General features: G+C 40.8%; 2 protein-coding genes across 3 annotated transcripts; both read left to right on the top strand.

Annotated features, from left to right (window-relative positions):
- The first annotated feature begins 1,888 nt into the window (after nucleotides 1–1,888).
- LOC116038635 (zinc finger protein 862-like) lies at nucleotides 1,889–3,811 on the top strand. Of its 2 annotated transcripts, XR_004897879.1 has the most exons (4): nucleotides 1,889–2,251; nucleotides 2,351–2,577; nucleotides 2,802–3,648; nucleotides 3,742–3,811. XR_004897879.1 is itself a non-coding variant. In XM_031283178.2 (3 exons), exons 1-3 carry the CDS (start codon nucleotides 2,088–2,090, stop codon nucleotides 3,215–3,217), a joined length of 807 nt encoding a protein of 268 aa, XP_031139038.1. In that variant the 5' UTR covers nucleotides 1,889–2,087; the 3' UTR covers nucleotides 3,218–3,685. The 2 variants fall into 2 exon arrangements, 1 of the variants encoding a protein (XP_031139038.1); XM_031283178.2 differs by lacking the exon at nucleotides 3,742–3,811 and having other exon boundaries at nucleotides 2,802–3,685.
- On the top strand, nucleotides 3,315–6,664 carry LOC116038584. The gene is made up of 3 exons (XM_036003149.1): nucleotides 3,315–3,599; nucleotides 5,700–5,931; nucleotides 6,130–6,664. Exons 1-3 carry the CDS (start codon nucleotides 3,315–3,317, stop codon nucleotides 6,540–6,542), a joined length of 930 nt encoding a protein of 309 aa, XP_035859042.1. The 3' UTR covers nucleotides 6,543–6,664.
- Nucleotides 6,665–23,369: the final 16,705 nt, after the last annotated feature.

The raw sequence follows: 23,369 nt of genomic DNA, 5'->3' as shown, positions 1-23,369 counted from the left end.
ACCTAAACAACAATCAATCATCACCAAAATTCTCTCTCATATTGCGCCTCATAACCAATGAAAACTGTTAAAACATCTAACCCAAAGTCCTATTTTTAAGGACGTTATCTGACATTAAGCGTTTCTGCTTTATTAGAGCCTATTGTAAGGAAGCGGCTGGGGGTTGACTCTCCACGGTTCTCATATCCTTTATAAGTCCTAAATGTGAAAAAGCTTAACGTGGTTTAATGTACCTAAACAACGATCAATTACCACCAAAATTCTCTCCCATATTGCTCCTCATAACCACTGAAAACTGTCAAAAAACTAACCCAAAGTCCTATTATTATGGACGTTAGCTGACATTAAGCGTTTCTGCTCCATTAAGTGGAAAAAGCTTAACGTGAAAAAGCTTAACGTGGTTTAATGTACCTAAACAACGATTAATTATCACCAAAATTCTCTCTCATATTGCTCCTCATAACCACTGAAAACTGTCAAAAAATCTAACCCAAAGTCCTATTATTATGGACATTAGCTGACATTAAGCGTTTCTGCTCCATTAAGGGGAAAAAGCTTAACATGAAAAGCTAAAAAGCTAACGTCCTTAAAAATAGGACTTTGGGTTAGATGTTTTGACAGTTTTCAGTGGTTATGAGGGGCAATATGAGAGAGAAATTTGGTGATGATTGATCATTGTTTAGGTACATTAAACCACGTTAAGCTTTTTCCTTACAATAGGCTTTAATGAAGCAGAAACGCTTAATGTCAGATAACGTCCTTATAAACAGGACTTTGGGTTAGATGTTTTGACAGTTTTCAGTGGTTATGAGGAGCAATATGAGAGAGAATTTTGGTGATGATTGATCGTTGTGTAGGTACGTTAAACCACGTTAAGCTTTTTCCTTACAATTGGCTCTATTGAATGAAGCAGAAAACGTTAATGTGAGATAACTTCTATAATCCTTGGATTTCGGTTTAGTTTTTTTGACAAGCTTAAGTCTTCATGACAAGATATGGCCATGAGAAATTTGGTGATGATTGATCATTGTTTAGGTACATTAAACCACGTTAAGCTTTTTCACGTTAAGCATTTTAGAATGTCCCCCTCAGAAGAACCGAAGAACAGTGGTGGAGACTGGAGTGGAGACGATGTTTCTTCAGGCTCCGCAGCCCAGCCAAGTGCCAGGGAAAGCACCAAAAAAAATAAACCTTAAACCTACAACAGCACCATACAAGTTTAAAAGGGAAAGGAAATTTGTCAACAGCTGGAGAGATGAATTTGACTGGGTGCGTTATGAAGAAGGAGTAATATTCTGCGGCGTCTGCCTGGGGCAGCCCAACTTGGCTGACAAGTAAGTGACGTTAGCTAGCTAGCATCGGCAGCTGTGTACCTAGCAAGCAATAGCAGCATTTGTATCGGTTAAATGTATGTAGTTAAATATCAGCTAATATTCAACGGTAAAGCAGCTACACCTTTTAAAGGATCCCTTGGTAAATCAGCCTCTGCCGGGTAGAAAGTGAAATTGTAGAAAAAAAGGCTACCGAAGTTGAGTTAGCCAATGTCGTTAGTGATGCTAGCTAACGTTAGTTTGCTAGCTGTATACATTTCACTGGGTCTTGCAGCGGTTTGATTTGCTGAAATTTATTATGAAATGTTATGTTCTACTAACCATTTGCCTTCTTTAGCAAGTCACAGTATTTCCAAGCCCTGATAATGTAACTGAGACGACACAGTAAATAATTCCTCTTTCAAGTAATAAGCCCCCGTTCAAGTGTTGAGCATTAAATTAGCTGCACGGTCTGTATGTTACCAAGAGATCTTGGGACGAAGCTGCAATACAGTACATAACAGAAAGTGTTTTATTCTGCAGAAATTGTCTAAATGTTTTATGTAACAAATAACATTTTTAATAACACCTACATTTTTACTTAAATTATTTGTATAATATTACAGCTCATCTTCATTTTTCAAAGGGACAAGTGCCTTCAGACATGACACACTGCTGTCCCACGGGATCAGCAAACGCCACCAGCACTGTGCTGTTGCTGAGAAAGCAAAAGGTCCTCATGCAAAAGTGCCAACTGTAGTCCAAGCAGTACAAAAAATGGACCCGGCATTGTTTAATAAAATGAAGAATGTTATGCACACAGCCTATTACATTGCAAAAGAGGAGCAACCCTTCACTCAATTTCCTGAACTTCATGGGCTCATCAACAGGACCGGTGGGACACTCCCAGACAGCTACAATTCAGACAAAGCTTGCACTCGGTATGTCACACAAAGACCAAATAAACACATATACAGTAGCCGAACAATGCTTTCTTGTGTGCAGTACCCAAAGTGTTAACAGAATAACGTTCTTTGCAGCTTCATTTGTAACATATATGATGTGGAGTGGGAAAAGCTCATGGAGAAGTTGAGGAATGCCAAACACTTCTCCATCATGATTGATGGGGCAACTGATGGTGGCAACATTGAAAATGAAGCTGTCTATGTCCGCTTCATGGCAGACGAAGGTCCAGTAAATGCTTTCCTCTCCATTCAGGTTGTTAAGCAAGGAAATGCTTCTGGGATCCTGGATGCCATATATGCAGGTCATGTGGAATGGTTGTATGGTAGATTAACTGTGCACAAGTGTTTTCACTTAAAATATCATTACAATATTTGAATGCACAAAGCAACTGACAAGTGAGACTAATTTGGCTGCAACTCCCTTCATCCAGAAGTTTGTTTTTGCAATGCAATATCTATGCTTTCATGTTTACATTTTAATGTATGGTGCTCAACTGACTTCTCTTTTTTGTGTTTTTCTTCAAAGCATTTGAAGAAGCTGGCATTGATGACTTGAAGGACCGGCTAGTGGGATTTGGCAGCGATGGAGCAGCAGTCAATGTCGGATGCAGGAATTGGGTGGCAGCGCAGCTTCTGAGGGACATCCCATACCTCATCTCCATACACTGCGTAGCTCATCGCCTGGAGCTGGGTGTGACTAAAGCAATTAAAGAAAATACCAACATGGGTCGGCTTCAGAATACACTGAAGAACCTATATGACCAGTACCACTACTCCCCCAAGGCTCTCAGGGAGCTTCACCAGATTGCTGAGGCCCTGGAGGAGAAGGTACTGAAGCCATCCAACCTCCATGGTGCCCGATGGCTACCATATGTGCATCGTGCAACAACGGTCAGTGCTAAATTAACTACAGCTTTTTCAGCAGATATTATTAATGAGTAATGCCAAATGGATATTATGTATTAATAATTCTCTTTTTTTGTAGATTTTATGTGATAGTTACTCTGTCCTCCTGGCCCATTTTGAGGACATGGCAAGCATGGAAAGGAGCCCCATACCATCACCAGCTGTTGTTGGAAGAGCGAAACAAGTCACTGGGTATCTCAAGAACCTGCACCATTTAATCTTTCTACACTTCATGTGTGACACACTTGATCATCTTGCTCTTTTGAGCAAAGACAACAACACAGTGTGTCAAGTGGTTGAAAGCCTGGAGACATTTTACTGGAACCTGACTGCACTCAAGACAGAAATGGGTCCACAGATGGCCAAAGTCTACAAGGCAGTGAAGACCAATGGGGAATACAGAGGAGTGCAGTTCCAGGTTTGACATGCAGTTCCGAGCTTGGAAGCAGAACGAGCTGCAGTGATTGGTAAGGAGTGTTAGTTACATTATGTAGATTGCCGCTGTACTTTAATGTAGTGGCAATAGTGTAACTCAAATGATTATGTTTTGATCCAAACAGATGCCATCATCTTTCACTTAGAGGAGAAGCTGAGGGACCTTCAAAGGGGCAGTCCAGTCAGTAAATTTAAAGGGGTGATAGAATGCAAAACCGATTTTACCTTGTCATAGTTGAAAAACGACAGTTTGGTGGGTAAATAGGACATACATAGAACCTCAAAATCCCATTGACACCTCTTTCCTCTGCAAATCTCACAATTTGAAACTGCTGCTGAAAACGGGCGAATGTCAACAAAGCTAAAAGTTGACGTCAACTTCTCAATTCCTCCTCATTTGGCTCTACCTTCGATCTGAGGTCAGTTAGTCTTCTAAATCTAGGTTGCGCAAATCTCAGACACTTTTTACATTGTTCGCCTGCTCTTACATTACTAAATTCACTTCTGATCCTTTTTTATGCGAGAAATCGCCTATATGAAGCTCAAATATGGGCCGTTTTACAAAAATTGATGGCTAATTGCAAATTTAGTATGACTGTTTCGGAGTTCAGCAGCTTCACAGTATGCCGTGACAGCGGCGCGGTGCTTGCCCGGATCGTTGGCTTTCTGCCTGGACTGTCAGACCCCGCTGCACGCTGGCTGGAGCTCTCTCAGGAGAAACGGAATACTGGCCCAGAGAAAAGCGGACAATTGAGCGGGACGTGGATTTAAATCAGTGGCACAGTGGACTCGCAATGGGCGGTGCGCAGGAGCTGCCTGCCGGCGGCGGTTCACGGTACGTTAACTTTTTTTTCCCAACATGAATCCTCAGAGAACGGTGTCGAAAGCATTGGTGTGTGTGTGTGTGTGCGCGACACACACAGGAGGATGAATAGACTGTAACGAAACTCTGTATCGGTGCTTTGTACAGTAAGATTAGTTGATGAGTTTGTGTGTCAGCTGGGCAGAAATCAAGTTTGAAGCTAGCGGCATAGCGGGCATGCCTGGACATGTCTGTAACGTTGTCTTTGGAACGTTAACGGACAGTGTGAAGAAAGCTGCCGCTGAGGAAAAAAGGGATTTTGTGTGTGTGTGTGTGTGTGTGTGTGTGTGTGTGTGTGTGTGTGTGTGTGTGTGTGTGTGTGTATGTGTGGTGGCGTCGGGGGAGGGCGGGGACATGAGCACAGAGGGGAACGTGTATGTGTGTGTGTGGCTCTGTGTGTGTGTGTGTGTGTGTGTGTGTGTGCGTGCTAAGCTCAACCAATCAGCGTGCAGCTCATCTAAATATTCACGAGCAGACCACATAAGGCAGAAAAGCTCTCGTTTCAGTCCCATTTAACAAGGTAACATTAGGGCAAAAAAAACAGCAAAAGAGACGTTTTCAGCCCAACCAATGTTACATACCCTATTACCGTGGATTTCCACAGGATGCGGAACGTCTGCGGACCTGCTCCGCCGTCCGTCAATACCCACCAGGTCCGGATTTGTTGCGTAACGGCTGCGGCCAGCCGACCACGAGATCTCGCAAATTCACGTATGTTCGTGCGATATAACAGGATGTAGTTTCTATAAACAGAACCACAAAACCAACAACAGTTTGTTTCCATCCAGAGGAGTAGAGGGGAAACAACTCTGTGCTGTGTTTTCAAGGTGTAGTGCAGGGAAATATGACCTGCTGTGAGCACGGTGTATTTTATTTTGATAAGTATCCGGATGTTTTATTTTGTTTCTGTGCTCGACTTCCTGTCCTGCACAATCTGAATTGTGCTGAATTGCTGCGGAGCTCTCCGTCGTCCGTCAAAAATAGAAGCTCTGCGTATCTGCTCCGGAGGGCTGCGGACTGACGGAACTGGGACGGAGTAGGGACGCAGACGTTCTGCAGTCAGTGGAAATACACACATTGACTTTAATGGAAACCTAATGACTCCGTCGACGTTCCGCAGACGTTCCGCAGACGTTCCGCATCCAGTGGAAATTGCCGGTTAGGAGACCTTAAGGAACAGCGTGAAATACCCTATATAACCATTCTATCACCCCTTTAAAGGCCTTTGATCCCTCTTGCTGGCCCAAATGGGATAGGTCAGACGGCAGTGCTCAATTCAGGGAGAGTGGTCAGGAGGATCTGAGGGCACTGACTAGGCACTTCAGCGTCCTCCTTTGTAGGGAGGGCATAAGCACAGAAGATGTCATGTCCAACTTTCAAGACTACAAGGGCTTTGCCCAGGGGAGAACATCTGTTCCAATGAGGGACACATTCCTAAATATTATGAAGTCAGGTGTGTGTACTACTGTAAGAATTTGACACAAATTCTGAATGATTACTGTAGGAGTTCATTCTTAATAGCTTTTTCTATATGTAACACCTCTTGGCGGCAGTGTAGTGTCAACAGTTAAAGTATCCTAAAACAAGATGGTTGCAGTCATCAGAATAAGAGACCGATAAAATATAACCTTATATTTTCGTATCTTTTCAGATGAGAGATGTGAACGGTTCAGGAGTTTGGTGACACTCCTGAGAGTTTACTTGGTCCTGCCAGTCAGCACAGCTGTGTGTGAGAGAGGGTTCTCAACCATGACACAGATCAAGTCTGACTGGAGGACCAGCCTCAGCTCAGTCCAGCTTCAGAGGCTGATTTTTTTGTCAGTGGAGGGCCCAAAGTTTGAAGACTTTGATGCTGGATTGGTGGTGGAGAGGTGGTGGACCTGCAGCCAAAGGCAGTGCCGCCCAGGATTTAACCCCTGGGAATCAAGGCATCGATCCGAAGATACAGAGTGGGGCCGGCCATGCCTTCGCCATCGTAGAAAAATAAATATTGCAAGGCTAGGTAACAGGTTTTACTGCCTCGTTATCGGTGTAAACGTTAAAGCTACTTTCATATTTCAATAAGTGTTCTGCTACGATGTGGATTAAGTTTTGCCCGTGTTACGACGTGACATTTATTTGGAGAGAGATATATTATCGCCTTGATAATGTTGCTGTTGCTGTGTTTCTTATTGCATAACTGATAGATTTGCTGATTGTTTCATATTACTTGTGCAGCCACGTGTTGATATTCAGGTTATGTGCAATCGCCAGTAAACAGACTAGCACTGTGGAGCCACGTGTTTAGCTATTAAAGGTGTATTACACTGTTTGCTCTGTTATGGATATGTGTGCTGTAATAGATGTGGCTTATTCTCAGTTTGTGTTACGGAGCAATATGTTACATTTGATTTGTGTTAATTATTGCAGAGAAATGAATGTAATTCGTAGTATTGTTTCTTGTTATATGTTGGTGGCTATAACATTTAGTTTTTGGTAAATAATGTTCATAGTAAGTCAGATGCTTATTAATGTGCATTATTATTTGCTTATATATTTCAGAACCACATTTGACTTCACATGTAATGTCAAATACAACTTCATAGTTAACTTCATGTTGGAGTTGTAAATAAATCTTCCTGGATCTCAAAGTCAGACATCTCTGGTTCAAGTTCTTACCGGACCCTCTACAGCGGGCCAGTGTTTCAGCAGCCAGTTTTCAATAGTTTTTACAAGCCTATTGCCTATATTTTTGTAATATAATAAATACTGTTACTGGTTTGTTCGAAATCTGCATTAGCAAAACACAAAAAATATTTTTTTTATAAAATGATAAATCTTTACCTGGACAAGTGACTTTTGTGCATGGACAAGTGAAACGGAAATGTACTTGTCCAAAGGACAAGTGCCTCAAAAAGTTAATGTCAAGCCCTGGAGAACTCTGACTCAATGACTGCCTCGCCATGCATCCTCAGCATAGCGGCACGCTCTCTGTTGCTATGGCAATATACACCACACGGATGTGCGCGTGCGTGCCCTCGGAGCGGGGCGCAGTGTGGGAAAACTTGCCACCCAGGAATGTATGGCTGTCAAAGCTTATCACAAAAAGGCTATACGCCCCAGTTTACCAGCCCTCCACCAACTTTTTCGACAGTGTGTTGGAAACAGCCGCGTCATCTCAGGGGAGATAGCCGCTCTGACGTCAGAGCTGGCAGAGATGCGGGCAAAGGATGCCTTTTTTTACTGTGTCCCTCCAGGAGAAGAGAACGACGTTTTTTTATTACCGTTACTTCTCACACCGGGAAAGACGGGCGGAATGAGACCCTGTCTCAATTTGACCGGTGCATTATGAAGTGCCCATTCGACATGCTGACAATCAGACACGTGTTGGAATGTGTGTGCCACCACGAATGGTTCACTTCACTGCACTGGAGTGGCTTGGTGGAATGCAGGGTTTTTTGCAGTTATTAATTGTGATATTAATTTTTTGTCACCATAAAACATTTTCACAATCCACATGACATGGTCCTCACGATCAGTAGGCCTAGTCATGATGATGACAGGGTTTTCTCATCAAAATAGTATGTGTTTTGATTCATTAAACCTTGTTCAGTGGGAATAGGAAGACAATTAGTCTATGTTCTGCTTGTGGACCTTGTGTCACAGGTGGCATTGACTACATCAGCTTCGCCCTAACCCAATAGCGACAGCCCTTAGAGGGCGAAGCCTATACGAAATAGAACGATAGTTACGTATTGTAACAGATTCTATGAGTATAGGCGTAGCCCTCTAAGGTTCGGGCCACCTGCCCCACTAACATTGGCTGAAGAAAAAGGCTGATGTTGGGAGCAGATCTCTGGTCGCGCCACTGTAATATACAGTATCTGCGGACGTAAGAGAGGCCCATTCGCACAAGGCGCGAAAGAAATCTTCACGACTGCGCGTGCGCGAAGGGATAAACCCAATAGCGATAGCCCTTAGAGGGCTTTGCCTATACTCATAGAATCTGGAGTTACAATACGTAACTATCGTTACCCAAGGTAGTCATTACATTGTTATAATCTGTTGAAAAAAACCTTAATATTTAAAAGATATTAATGCCGGACAAGAGAACAATATCACAGTCTTAAAGAGCTGGGCATTTTGATATTTGAATGGTTTCTGTAGCTCAAAGCATGCATGAGTAGTAGTTGACTGAAAAACGTACAGAATATGGAATCTTAGATATTTGGATAACAATAGTGTGAATACTGTGTCAGTGTTCACACTAATTAAGCCCTGAAACACAGATCCTTGCTGTGAACTGGCAGTTGTGACCATCCATCATGTAGTCAGTTGATTCCGACTAAGTGTCTGGCTGAAGGAAAGCATGTAAAGTCTTATATGCCTTATAGTCTAATTCCAGACCTAACTGTGGAACTGAGTAAAATCAATCACCAATACTGTTCACCAGCAGCAATGACAATATTGTTTTGCTGACACTGCACATACTTTGGTGGTGTGCTGACAGAGCCAGGAGCTGATGCCTAATATAGCCTTCTTCCAATCTAGATTGTAATGTGGCTCAGACAGAAAATTGAATGAGAAAAATAAATTTATTTGATGCTAAAGAATACGATCAAATTACTTTTCTGCTATGCTATATGAGTTTACGTTTAAGTTTGGACACCACATACATAGTTAAATTAGTGTGTTACAAAACCAGAAGTATAGATCTATGCTTTAATATACGGTGGCCCTGAAGTGCAAATCACAACAGCAATAAGAAAAACGCGAAATAGGAAGCAAATAGCAAATAGGAAAACACAACGGCAAATATGAAAACACGACGGCAAATATGAAAACACGACAGCAAATAGGAAAACACGACAGCAAATAGAAAAACACGACTGCAAATAGAAAAACACGACAGCAAATAGAAAAACACGACAGCAAATAGGAAAGCACGACAGCAAATAGGAAAACACGACGGCAAATAGGAAAACAAAACGGCAAATATGAAAACACCACGGCGAATATGAAAACACGACAGCGAATATGAAAACACGACAGCAAATAGGAAAACACGACGGCAAATAGGAAAACAAAACGGCAAATATGAAAACACGACGGCAAATATGAAAACACGACAGCGAATATGAAAACACGACAGCGAATATGAAAACACGACAGCAAATAGAAAAACACGACGGCAAATAGGAAAACAAAACGGCAAATATGAAAACACGACGGCAAATATGAAAACACGACAGCGAATATGAAAACACGACAGCGAATATGAAAACACGACAGCAAATAGAAAAACACGACAGCAAATAGGAAAACACGACAGCAAATAGGAAAACACGACGGCAAATAGGAAAACACGACGGCAAATATGAAAACACGACGGCAAATAGGAAAACAAAACGGCAAATATGAAAACACCACGGCAAATATGAAAACACGACAGCGAATATGAAAACACGACAGCGAATATGAAAACACGACAGCAAATAGGAAAACACGACAGCAAATAGGAAAACACGACAGCAAATAGAAAAACACGACTGCAAATAGAAAAACACGACAGCAAATAGAAAAACACGACAGCAAATAGGAAAACACGACGGCAAATAGGAAAACACGACGGCAAATAGGAAAACACGACGGCAAATAGGAAAACAAAACGGCAAATATGAAAACACCACGGCGAATATGAAAACACGACAGCGAATATGAAAACACGACAGCGAATATGAAAACACGACAGCAAATATGAAAACACGACAGCAAATAGGAAAACACGACAGCAAATAGGAAAACACGACAGCAAATAGAAAAACACGACAGCAAATAGGAAAACACGACAGCAAATAGAAAAACACGACTGCAAATAGAAAAACACGACGGCAAATAGGAAAACACGACGGCAAATAGGAAAACACGACGGCAAATATGAAAACACGACGGCAAATAGGAAAACACGACAGCAAATAGGAAAACACGACAGCAAATATGAAAACACGACAGCAAATATGAAAACACGACAGCAAATAGGAAAACACGACAGCAAATAGGAAAACACGACAGCAAATAGGAAAACACGACAGCAAATAGGAAAACACTTCAATAAATCACAAAACACAACAGCAACACGACAGCGAATATGAAAACACGACAGCGAATATGAAAACACGACAGCAAATAGGAAAACACGACGGCAAATAGAAAAACACGACTGCAAATAGAAAAACACGACTGCAAATAGAAAAACACGACAGCAAATAGGAAAACACGACAGCAAATAGGAAAACATGACAGCAAATATGAAAACACGACAGCAAATAGGAAAACACGACAGCAAATAGGAAAACACGACAGCAAATAGGAAAACACTTCAATAAATCACAAAACACAACAGCAACACGACAGCGAATATGAAAACACGACAGCGAATATGAAAACACGACAGCAAATATGAAAACACGACAGCAAATAGGAAAACATGACAGCAAATAGGAAAACACGACAGCAAATAGAAAAACACGACTGCAAATAGAAAAACACGACAGCAAATAGAAAAACACGACAGCAAATAGGAAAACACGACAGCAAATAGGAAAACACGACAGCAAATAGGAAAACACGACGGCAAATATGAAAACACGACGGCAAATAGGAAAACAAAACGGCAAATATGAAAACACGACAGCAAATATGAAAACACGACAGCAAATAGGAAAACACTTCAATAAATCACAAAACACAACAGCATTAACTTCTACCGGAAAAGGTAGGGCCTATCTAGCAGTGGACTGGTCTTTCGCGCTCCCAAATCACCCACAATCCTATGCACGCGGCTTTGCCGGCTCGTGAAAAAAACAACAACAATGGCGGACCTAAGTGGGAGTTGGAGCGGCATCGCTGATGGCACAATTAACATTTAAATGTAAGTATATTTAGTGTTTGCCGTACATTTGTTATCACCGTTAATGTGTTACATCAATGTCAAGTGTTATGCATTAATGCTGGTACAAATTGCTATTATAATTAGGTAGTGTTGGGACCGTCGAGGAGGTTAAACATTATCTTTTTCAAGCAAAGGGTTTTCAGTCAACATGTGACTCAAAGACAAAAGACCCAGAGACCATGTGGTCTTTCAGACAAAGGATCTTGGCCTACGGTAAAGTCCGCATCCCTTGCTCCAAACTCCTAAATGAAGGAAAGGAGCTAAGAAAGACGCAAAATGGCGTCAGGGAGGGGCCTGCAGATAAGGTTCAACACGTTCAGCTTCACTTTGACTCTCCCATTGGTTCAGAGTTACCATAAAACCAGCATGGAGCCAGGTCTGGTGGCCTGAGCTATAAAACTCCATGTCACCCCCCACCTCTCGTCTTTTGCCCTGTGACTTTGGTCACTACAGCATGACACACAGAAACAAATGCTTTCCACCTCAACTCCAGTTGACGACAGGTCAGCACTACAAGTTTGTGCTAAAACTTCCATTTTTGAAACTAAGTGGACTTAATTTCGGTGCTGGGAGCACCGTGGATCCTCTGAAACCACTCGCCAGTGTTTTCATATCTGCAGGAGAAGGAAACAACGTTTTCGTCTCAAGTTGACTCTAGCTCCCTTCTTTCTGCCCTTTTTGGAAGGAGAGCTTCCTCTGATCTGCTGACGAGTAGACACGGACCCCCGTTTCTTTCGTGGAAACCTACGGACAAACGGACTGAACACACAGTAAGAAGGCTTATGTCTGGGCAGAGATACATAGTGTGTTTTATTAATGAGTAATTTGCTATTGCTGCTACTTTGTGTTACCATTAATGTGATCTGATTAATACAGCGCTACTGCTGCGCATGTAATGTATTAATCTAGGATTGTGACCGCTGAGTCAAATCTATTCTGTGAATGTACTCTGATCACGGTGCATTGTTGATATGTTGTGTTGAATATGTAGCTAGCTTGTTCAGGCTGTAAATGCTACTTTCTGCTTCTCCCACTGCTGAGGAGTTTTAGGTACTGTTAGATCCAAGTATATATATATATATATATATATATCTTTCTTTCCTACTTCTCTAACCTTTCTCTCACACACACATATATGAACACATAGCTAGTTACACACACGCGCTAAGGTGAACAGCTGGCCAACCAGCGAGTCACATAAACTGCAGACCGCTCCACAGTTCTGCGCTCCTGTGTCTCCCTCTTGTCAACCACACGTGTGCAGACACGTTAGCTTAGCAGCTAGCCTATTGTTGGTAGCACATAGCTTAGCCTGAATGAGCTAACGGCTAATCTTAGGCCTAGCCTATCAATACCGCCCTCTTGGGGTGAAACAGTTTTGTGCAGCTCACAAGAGTAGCCATTTTTGTAGTCTTTGGCTAGACTACACCTCGTCACCCCCTACTCTTTCACACTCACTCTCTCACACCCACACACACACACACACACACACACACACACACACACACACACACACACACACACACACACACACACACACACACACACAGGGTCTCCCCACATGCTGTTTTGTTTTTGCTTTGTTTTGTTGTACTTAGAAGAAACGTATATTGGTTTTAATTAATCAAAGGATTATTGATTGGCCATTGATAATTTTGAAGTTAATAAATTCTACTATACTTTAATTAGCACTTGTTTGTGATTATTTGTGTATTATTGTATTAATTGCTGATTAAACACAGGTCAGTGCTCGGATTTCACCCTTCCACTGACAAATGAGACTATTCCACAGTTCAATATTGGCCCCTGAAGTTTCAGGGTGGTGCCCCGTTTTGATTGTTTGTTGATTTGATAAAGTTATTAATAACCATATTCATAACTTTATTAATATTGATAAACATCTTTGATAATATGCCAATAATCTGAGCTGTACCCCTACGTGTACCCAACAACCCAACCCTGAGCTAACGTTAAGCTAACTGAACCTATCATTTAACATTAGGCTGTTAGCTAGCTAGCTGTGTTGCTGTCTTTTATGCCATTTGTGTTCGTAAAGTTTAATGTCCGGTGGCATTTTCATCTCTTTTTGTAAGCCGTTACTGTATATGCGTAATGTTAGCAGAGATTTAGAAATTGGTTTGTTTATCAGTTGTAGCTGCAGGATTGGAGGTAAAGCTGCACCTTGTTAACTTCACTAGCAACGTTAAATGAAAGCTAAAATGTATGAGTAGTTTCCCATGTAACAAGTATAACATTCCGTTATAGCATTTATAATGGTAAAGATCATTTTCTTGTGTTTGCTGTCTTTTAACAGGGACTAAGGAACAAATGGAGGCTGCACTACAACGCTGAAGTTGGCATCTGATTCGCAGCTTCCGATTCGGCAGTTAAGGGGAAATTTAAGGGGAACTTAAAACTGTCCGATTCAGCAGGGAAACATAATTTACATTGCTAAGTGACTGAACCTCCGTTTTTTGAACCTCTTACTGTATTGAATGAGTGTTAGTCATTAAGGTAAATTATTAATTATGTCTAAAACACACTTTTAGATTTGTGAAAGCTTTATTGTCTTTATGAGAACACAATAAAGGGAGATTTCACCGTTTTTCTAAACTTGTCAAATCAGGACTAAATTATCCCAGAGAGTCTAAGGAGTCTTAAAAACACAGTTTGAGATTTGTGAAAGCTTTATTCTATGAAAATGCAATAAAGGGAGCTTTTACTGTATTTTTCACATATAGACTACACATACACTACTACACATATAGTGGTTTTGGATGTGGACTTGGTCCAATGTTGTCTACATATGCAAAAAACAGTAAAATCTCCCTTTATGGCATTTTCACAAATAGAATAAAGCTTTCACAAATCCCAAACTGTGTTTTTAAGACTCCTTAGCCTCTCTGGGATAATGTAGTCCAGATTTGACAAGTCTAGGTGGATCTAGACCTAGTCTAATGTGGTTTATATGTGAAAAAATAACAATAAAGCTTTCACAAATCTAAAAGTGTGTTTTAGACATAATTATAAATTTACCTTAATGACTAACACTCTTTCAATACAGTAAGAGGTTAAAAAAAACAGTTTTAAGTTCCCCTTAACTGCCAAATCAGAAGCTGCGAATCGGATGCCAACTTCAGCGTCGTGGCTGCACTAGCGTCACCAGAAGGGAGAGATGAGGAGGAGAGGGAAAGCAAAAGACAAGCAGGGAGACAGAGGCCAAAAAGAGATGTTGAATAGATTATTTGCTATATTTAAGCCCCGAGTGCCGACAGCGGCGAAGGCCCTATTGAAACTGAAGGAATTATTATTATTTTCCCGGCAAATGAATTGGCTTTTTGAGGGGCTTAATATATTCAAAAACTCACCAAATTTGGCGGTCGCATCAAGTCTGGTGAAAATTTACGTATTTTAAGGGTTTCGGGAATATGCTCGCAAAAATGGCTCGCTAGCGCCCCCTACAATGTTAAAAAAATTGAGCCCCTGCAGTGCGTTTAACGTAGACTCACGAAACTTGGTACACATATGTATCATGTCAAGATGTACAAAAAACGTCATTGAAGCCATACCCTAAGCCCAACAGGAAGTCCGCCATTTTGATTTCAAAGTTCGAAATTAGTGCGATTTTGGCCATTTCCACATGTCGTACTTTAACGAACTCCTCCTAGAGATTTCATCCGATCAACTTCAAATTCGGTCTGTGCCATCTTAAGACATTAAAGATGAAAAGTTGTTAAAAGAAAAACTTTTCGTCATAGGGCATGGCCGTGGTGGGGCGGCCATTTTGTGCGTTTCGCCGCCGAAACAGGAAGTGGGTGTAACTCGAGTGTACATCGTCCGATTGGCTCGAAACTTTTCAGGATTCATAAGAGTCCAACCCTGAGGACAAATAAAGGCCAATATTTACTTAAAGTCATAGCGCCCCCTAGTGGCAACAGGAAGTAGGCCTAAAAGTCAAGGTGCTATACTTTAACGAACTCCTCCTAGAGATTTCATCCGATGTACTTCAAACTTGGCCTCTATCATCCCAACACCTTAAAGATGAAAAGTTATTAAAAGAAAAACTTTTCGTCTGACGGTGTGGGCGTGGCGTGGCGGCCATTTTGAGTGTTGAGCGATGAACAAATAAATTGTTGTAACTTGAGTGTACGTTGTCGTATCTGCCCGAAAATTCTCAAGATTGACAAGGGTCCAGGCCTGAGGACACCTACAGGCCATATTTGACTTTTGGTCATAGCGCCCCCCGCTGGCAACAGGAAATGCGCCTTATATGACAAACATCATCCGATTTACATGAAACTTAGAATGTGTGGTCTACATGTGTGATGAGCCGGCCCCTATAATATAACCATGCCCACTTACTCAGGCCACGCCCCCTTTCATAACATTTGTACCGTTTAAGGTAGAGTCTTGTGTGAGGTGTCATTGAACTCAGCAGAGAGTTCCTTCTTCATTGGTGATCGTTTGGCCCGCCCCCTATGCTTAAGCCACGCCCCCTTTCATAACATTTGAATGATTTAAGGTTGACCATTGTGTGAGGTATCAGTGAACTCAGCAGAGTTGCTTCTTCATTGGTGATGGTTAGGCCCGCCCCCTATGGTTAAGCCACCCCCCCTTTCACAACATTTGAACGATTTAAGGTTGACCATTGTGTGAGGTATCAATGAACTCAGCAGAGAGTTCCTTCTTCATTGGTGATGTTTTGCCCCGCCCCCTATGCTTAAGCCACGCCCCCTTTCATAACATTTGAACCGATTAAGGTAGACCCTTGTGTGAGGTATCATTGAACTCAGCAGAGACTTCCTTTTTAATTGGTGATGGGTTGACCCGGCCCCTATAATTTAGCCACGCCCCCTTTCATAACATTTGTACCGTTTAAGGTAGTCTTGTGTGAGGTGTCATTGAACTCAGCAGAGAGTTCCTTCTTCATTGGTGATCGTTTGGCCCGCCCCCTATGCTTAAGCCACGCCCCCTTTCATAACATTTGAACCGTTTAAGGTAGGGTCTTGTGTGAGGTGTCATTGAACTCAGCAGAGAGTTGCTTCTTCATTGGTGATGTTTGGCCCGCCCCCTATGCTCAAGCCACACCCCTTTCCATAACATTTGAACGATTTAAGGTTGACCATTGTGTGAGGTATCAATGAAATCAGCAGTGTTCCTTCCTCATTGGTGATGGTTTGGCCCGCCCCCTATGGTTAAGCCACGCCCCCTTTCATAACATTTGAACGATTTAAGGTTGACCATTGTGTGAGGTATCAATGAACTCAGCAGAGAGTTCCTTCTTCATTGGTGATGTTTTGCCCCGCCCCCTATGCTTAAGCCACGCCCCCTTTCATAACATTTGAACCGATTAAGGTAGACCCTTGTGTGAGGTATCATTGAACTCAGCAGAGACTTCCTTTTTAATTGGTGATGGGTTGACCCGGCCCCTATAATTTAGCCACGCCCCTTTTTATAACTGGTGACCCATTTAAGGAAGAGTCTTGTGTGAGGTGTCATTGAACTCAGCAGAGAGTTGCTTCTTCATTGGTGATGGTTTGGCCCGCCCCCTATGCTTAAGCCACGCCCCCGCGCAAATGCACGGTCGCAAGGAGCGGCGAGGGCCCGTCCATTGCTGCTTGCAGCTTTAATAGAGATTGCCATTCAAAAAATAAATGCATTAAATTAACTAGTTTGTCTGTGTCTTTTAAGTTTTTGGGTGTGTATATAACATAAACTGTTTTTCAATGTTTATTTTTCCATCAAATTATGACCTGGACACAGGAAACTTCTAACTGAGTAATTATATTCAGATGCTACCTGTTTTAATAACTAGTTAGGTATACAAGCTCTAAAAAGACATTAATGAAACGTGTATCTTTATTATAATATTTATTCAAACATTACTATATACTGTACACAAGTATATTCAACATGAAGCAGCGATCAGACTCAGCTCCCGATGATGGTGTTGCTTCCGGACTGCAGACAGAAGGAGAAAGATTAGGTTAGTCCAGTAGTTATCCAACCTGTCCTGGTAAGATTAGAATTGTATCACAAGGATATTTAAGCATACTGAAACATGAAGGTACTTCATGTAACTGTGTAGTGGTGTAGTTTCTTCATCATGGTCTTAACTGACAACTGTTGACCATTTAACACACTTACACCTACCTTTACTGTATTAGTGGGTGTTTATCAATGGAGGTATTATGACTTTTCATATGTTGGTTGTAGCCTTGTAGCTTGTGTGTTTACAGTACTATTTACCCTTTCTCACTTGCAGTTTAATGCATATCATACTGCCTGTGGTAGCTCATTAGCTGGTAGCGTTTACCTTGTAGTTGCTGATCATATTTTGCACTGCATTTGTCTGAAAGCTAGAAGCTACTGGACAATGAGCTAATGTTGCATACATGCAGTAAACTACAAGCTAATGTAAACGGTTAGCTACTGCAATTCTCCTTACCGGTAAGTGTTATGACTACTGTACAAACATGAACTCCCACGAGTTTTTAATTTATTGACATGGGATAAATAAGACAAAATGACTATTGCTTACATTAAAGCCTATCGGTGTCGGTAACGTTACCTACCTTTGCACGTTGCGAGCAAAGTTCCTGACAGAATATTCTCCTCCTGCAAGCAGACTGACGCCGATTCACCAACAGCACAGTTCATAGTTCCACATCCATTTCGTCCAGTGTTTTGAAATGAGAAACGGCTAGTCCGTCTGTTAAAAGCATAGACAGTGAGGCACTTTTATTTTTTCACCTCTCCTTCCTGTCAAAAGACAGACTGTCCAATCCGTCCTCTACTAGATAGGCCCTACCTTTTCCGGTAGAAGTTAATGCCGTTGTGTTTTGTGATTTGTTGAAGTGTTTTCATATTTGCTGTCGTGTTTTCATATTTGCCGTCGTGTTTTCATATTTGTTGTCGTGTTTTCCTATTTGCTGTCGTGTTTTCCTATTTGCTGTCGTGTTTTCATATTTGCCGTCGTGTTTTCCTATTTGCCGTCGTGTTTTCATATTTGCCATTGTGTTTTCATATTTGCTGTCGTGTTTTCATATTTGCTGTCGTGTTTTCCTATTTGCTGTCGTGTTTTCTTATTTGCCGTTTTGTTTTCATATTTGCTGTCGTGTTTTCATTTTTTCTGTTGTGTTTTCCTATTTGCCGTTGTGTTTTATGATTTGTTGTTGCGTTTCTCTAATTGCTGTGGTGATTTGCACTTCAGGGCCACCATATTAATATGAATGTTTTTTAATCACTCATCCTTTGTGTGAACTGTAACCTAACTATTATGTATATAACGTAGTAAGTTGCCAGTAAGTCTGATACTCAATTGTTTTTCTTTCAACATCTTCAACAGGGGGGCCTGGACCCCTAGGGGGTCCTCAGAGTTACTGCAGGGGGTCCTCCAAATTATTGTTAATATCTGAAAGTTTTTTCAAAAATCAAAATGTCTTAACATAAATCCTACATATTATTAGCAAATATATATCCCCATTGATGATAGGCTTATTGGCCTATGGGTTAGGTAGTCACTAAGATTATACAGTTAACAAGGATTCACTGCGCCACATGTATGGTTAACATTAAAAGATGATTTATAAAATCATGCTGACAATTATTACTTTAATAGATTAGTATGCTATGCACTAAAAAGGTATGTATAAAGGCTTTAGGCCGCCCTAAATTTATTGTAGGCCCAGTTTAATATGCAACTTCATTTTTTACAATATATGTAGTAGGGTGTCCCTGCTCTGTCTCTCTTTCAGTTAAGAGTTCCATGGCTTAAAAAATGTTGAAGAACCCTGCTGTAGAAGAATGCAATAGCAGGACAACAGATGAGAACATAACCCATTCAAGGATACAGGTTTTTGTTTTTAAATGGTATTATTTCCAACAGCTGTAGTCTGGAGGGAGAGAGGTGAGGTGTGTTTTAGTATTATTCACAGTTAATAATATTGTTGAACTGCACACAACGTTTCAGTTTTTTTCTGCAGACATAACTCAGATCTTTGTCCATGAAATAAAAATCGTATATTGCACCATCTCAGTGTCCTGAAAATTCATTGATTCATCCTTGGCAATTTAAATTCCTCGACATTAGCTAATTTAAAAAGAGCTTTAAGGAACATTGATATAGTGCATTAACATCATAATTGTCTGAGCAATTTGAAAAAAAAATTGAAAAAGATTGCTTAATTTGAAACCTTTATAGCAAAACATGCATTATCTGTGGAATTTGCTCCCTCTTGATGGTGACTCCTAGCCTGACAAGCCAGACCCACATCAAGATGTTGGGTCTGGGAACTCACCATTGGCAGGGCTCAATCCGAGGGGCGGGATAAACGGTTGTCTTTCAAATTCCCTCTGCACACAATAGTCAACCAGAGCAATGCTAGTTGATAGATTAAACTTTTGCCGTATCCGGTCGGCAAACTCCAAACACATCTTCCTTTTTTAAGAATGACTTCAGTGCTTAACTCCAAGTCTTCCAGAGTTGCGGCCAAAGCCGATTCGAAAGACCGCTGTTCACCAGCAGCAGCCATCTTCTTTGTTTTCAAGTAGCAATTCACGTGGAACCGTCGCAACTCTGCTGTCCTTATGTTAAGCCCGCCCACCGACTCTATACACGACGTGATTGGCCTGACCAGAATTTGGTTTTTCCAGCTCGCAAGCCAACGGAGAGTTGCTAGATTGACCCTGGCTGCAAATTACATTTGCTGCCGCTAGGTGCGTCTAGATTTCTAGGCTAGGTGACTCCTTGTTCTATGTTCTTTTTTTTTTTTTATAAATTATGTAAAGTCGCTTTCTTTGGTTTAATATCTATTATTTGAATGTGAGTGTGAACACTAGCATTGACATTATTTCAGGCAGTTTTTTTTATACCATCTGCAATATTAAGAAACAACTTCAAACTATAATTACAAATTAATCAATAATAACTGCTTGAATCTGCAGTCTTTCAGAGTTATTGACACATTGTAATATTAATACCCCAGACATAATCTCCAGGGTACTGTGACCACCCTCTGTGCATTAAGCCCTTTCCAATGGGTCTTCAATTAAGTATGAAAAATTAACAAGGCAATGTTGTTCGCAAAAGGTTCTAAAAAGTACTTAATACATGTCTGAAAACAGTCATTATTATTCAAGTAATTAAGCAATTTATACATTATTCATTAAGATATTTTTTTTCTTTTCTTTGTAAAATTTATTTCTATTTACGTTTTAAATGTATTGATAATAAATGTTGTCATCTATAAACAATCTGAAGGAAAACAATAATTGTGAAATATAAAGTATACGTGTGCTACATTGGGGGGTTGAAGAATACAACAGGATGTCAGACAAATGGGCCATTTGGTGACACTCCCACTGCCACACAACCTTGAGGGGAATCGCTGGATCCCTTGCTTTGGTCTGAATGCGCCTTTATTCAAGTGTGTGACAACTGCACTCACGTCTCTGCAATGCATGTAAAAAAAAGTTTATTTTCTATTTGAATGATCTGATTCTCACCTAGCAGAAAGCTACATGCAATTCTAAGGAGTTACACAACATATTTGATGGAACACATGCTCAATCTGTGCTATAAAACTTACTTGAAAAAGAGCACAGTCAGCATTTGTGAATCAAGCTCTTCTTGGCCACTTGGTGTGCATACCTGTGAAACTCCCGATAAGCAGATCAAGGAAAGGTGTGGCATGGCAGAGCTGTCATAAGCCTGACACTGAAGTGCCTGTTGGGCTGTCAACTTGGCCTCTTGTCATCTCTGATGCTTCAACCTGAACAGACTGTCAGAAAAAAGCAAGCAGCATGACTCGGGAAGGAGCCAGCCAGTGCCATGCCAGAGCGCAGTGGAACTGCCATTAGCTCTGTTTACCTTCATTAAATCGCCTTGAAATGACACTGCTTGCTGTTGATGTGAACTGAGTTTCCAGCAGAGTAGTTGAGTCTCAAATACCACTTGAGCATTAAAACTAAAAAAATATCCCTTTTAAAGTACATTTAGAACTGATAAAACGTGTGATTAATTTGCGATTAATCACAAGTTAACTAGGACACTCGTGCGATTAATTGTGATTAGGATTTTAATCGATTAACAGCTCTAATTACTGTATATTATACAGGTGTTTATGCTGTTCTGTTTACCACCTGTTTTTTGTTTGTCTAATTTTGGCTAATTGGGTTCTTATTTCTTATAATGAAGAACCAGTGAAATTCTTAAATATATGTTTTTGTTGTAATGTAAATCAGTTTCACATGTGAGTGAACCAGATCCACTCAGTTTTTAATTACTTTCATTCACCATGCAAGAGAGAGGATTTTCTAAATCATTTATAGTTTCTGCCTAGAATGTCTAGTTACTCAGTGTGTACAGTCCCTGTGAAAATAGCCGTATTTCCATACCCCTTTATCAACCAGCACACTGTACTGTGCTTAGTAATAAGGTTAAATAGTGAAGGTCATGTTGACTCTTGTTAAGAAAGCAGAGGCAGCACACTCCAAAATGCTCTATAGGCTTTCCCACTCACTTCTATGGTGCCATGTAAACTTTTCTAGATCCGCCTCTGATAGTAACTATTATAAAGGCTGAAGCCTATTATAAAGCAAGATGAGTTGTAATAGCAACTCTTGCAACCGCTGCTGAAAAACAAAAAAACAAAAAAACGGTAGTTTCGACAAATTAGCAGGCTTAAGGCATATTAGAATAACTGTACAAAATATCTTGTTTTCCATATATAGGCTATATAGAAATTGATAATAATAACAATAATAATGAAATATATTATTGTATTATTATTATTATTATTAAATAATTAGTAAAGTTCACAACCATCCATCAGTCTTATCAAAGCCCATAAAGTGGTAAACTGTAAAAAGGCCTTGCAGATTAACTTTTTTGTCAAAATCTGCTCATATAAAGGAGGTCAGAGAATAATCTACAGCTTGAAATGGGTGTGCTACAATCATACAGCATGAGGCAATGCTGGATTCCACTTATGTAGAAGAAGAAAAACTGATGCAGTTTATGGCTGCGTCAGTATTTGGTGTTTAGATATATCTGCCTTATGGGAAGCTAGTAGTGTATGTTGTTGTTAATGTTTTAGGTCACTTACTATCTACTAAAAGTTAATTTATACATATCTGTCCAATCTGAGTTTTCTCTCGCAAGACTATTTTGCAGCAGCTCAATGCGGAGCTTAGCGCCTCCCATGACAACTGTGATTGGTTTAAAGAAATGCCAATAAACCAGAGCACATTTTTCTCCCATCCCGGAATGCTGTGTGGAGTAGCCGGACCCTCCTCCGCTCCGCAGCGTGTGGATGGTCTGGCAAAGAGAGACTAAGAAAGGCACAACTGCTTGGGGCTCCTGTCCATGGGCAGCCACAGCCCCCTCACTCTGACAACTCTCCATTTGTGCATTTAGGTCCTGAGCATGTGTGTTTATTTCAGTAACAACAGAGTGAAACAAATGTAATTACACAAAGAATAACAACAGAAACAGTGCATTAAGTGTGCTCATTAAATACAAGTCTACGCCAGTTCCTTTTTTTTTTTTTTAAATGTAATACCCAGAAAGACAGTAACATCCATATATTCAGCCCTAATTAAATAACTAATATGATTCCAGAGGCGAAGGAAAGGTTAAATCTTCTGACTGGGAAAAGTAAAGCTTGGTCTAGAAATGAATAGAATAGAAAATGATATGACTTTAATCACAGTCATCAGAGCCAACTCTGGCCTCCCTGGGGCCCTAAACAAACTCCTGCTATCCGTCATGGTCTTGACAACATTGGAAATGGCACTTTGACATGGGTGTCCAGGGCCCTTGGGTAGTGTGGGAGATATATGCAAACAGCACGGTGTAGACACACAAGGCTTTAAAGAAATAGAAATGAACATAGGGTCAACTCTCGGAAGGAACTTATCCCACATGACAATTATCATAGATTTGTACATGATGGGTT

The sequence above is a fragment of the Sander lucioperca genome, chromosome 7, assembly GCF_008315115.2.
Source record: "Sander lucioperca isolate FBNREF2018 chromosome 7, SLUC_FBN_1.2, whole genome shotgun sequence".
NCBI lineage: Eukaryota > Metazoa > Chordata > Actinopteri > Perciformes > Percidae > Sander > Sander lucioperca.
This window is presented reverse-complemented; position numbering and strand designations above follow the sequence as displayed.

Bases quoted from the DNA above. Each gene is read 5' to 3' on its own strand.
- LOC116038635 (XM_031283178.2), top strand. From the start codon at position 2,088: ATGGACCCGGCATTGTTTAATAAAATGAAGAATGTTATGCACACAGCC. The intron at 2,252-2,350 runs GTATGTCACACA...CGTTCTTTGCAG, and splicing joins TCAGACAAAGCTTGCACTCG to CTTCATTTGTAACATATATG. The intron at 2,578-2,801 runs GTCATGTGGAAT...TTTTCTTCAAAG, and splicing joins CCTGGATGCCATATATGCAG to CATTTGAAGAAGCTGGCATT.
- LOC116038584 (XM_036003149.1), top strand. From the start codon at position 3,315: ATGGAAAGGAGCCCCATACCATCACCAGCTGTTGTTGGAAGAGCGAAA. The intron at 3,600-5,699 runs GTTTGACATGCA...ACCCCTTTAAAG, and splicing joins ACAGAGGAGTGCAGTTCCAG to GCCTTTGATCCCTCTTGCTG. The intron at 5,932-6,129 runs GTGTGTGTACTA...GTATCTTTTCAG, and splicing joins CCTAAATATTATGAAGTCAG to ATGAGAGATGTGAACGGTTC.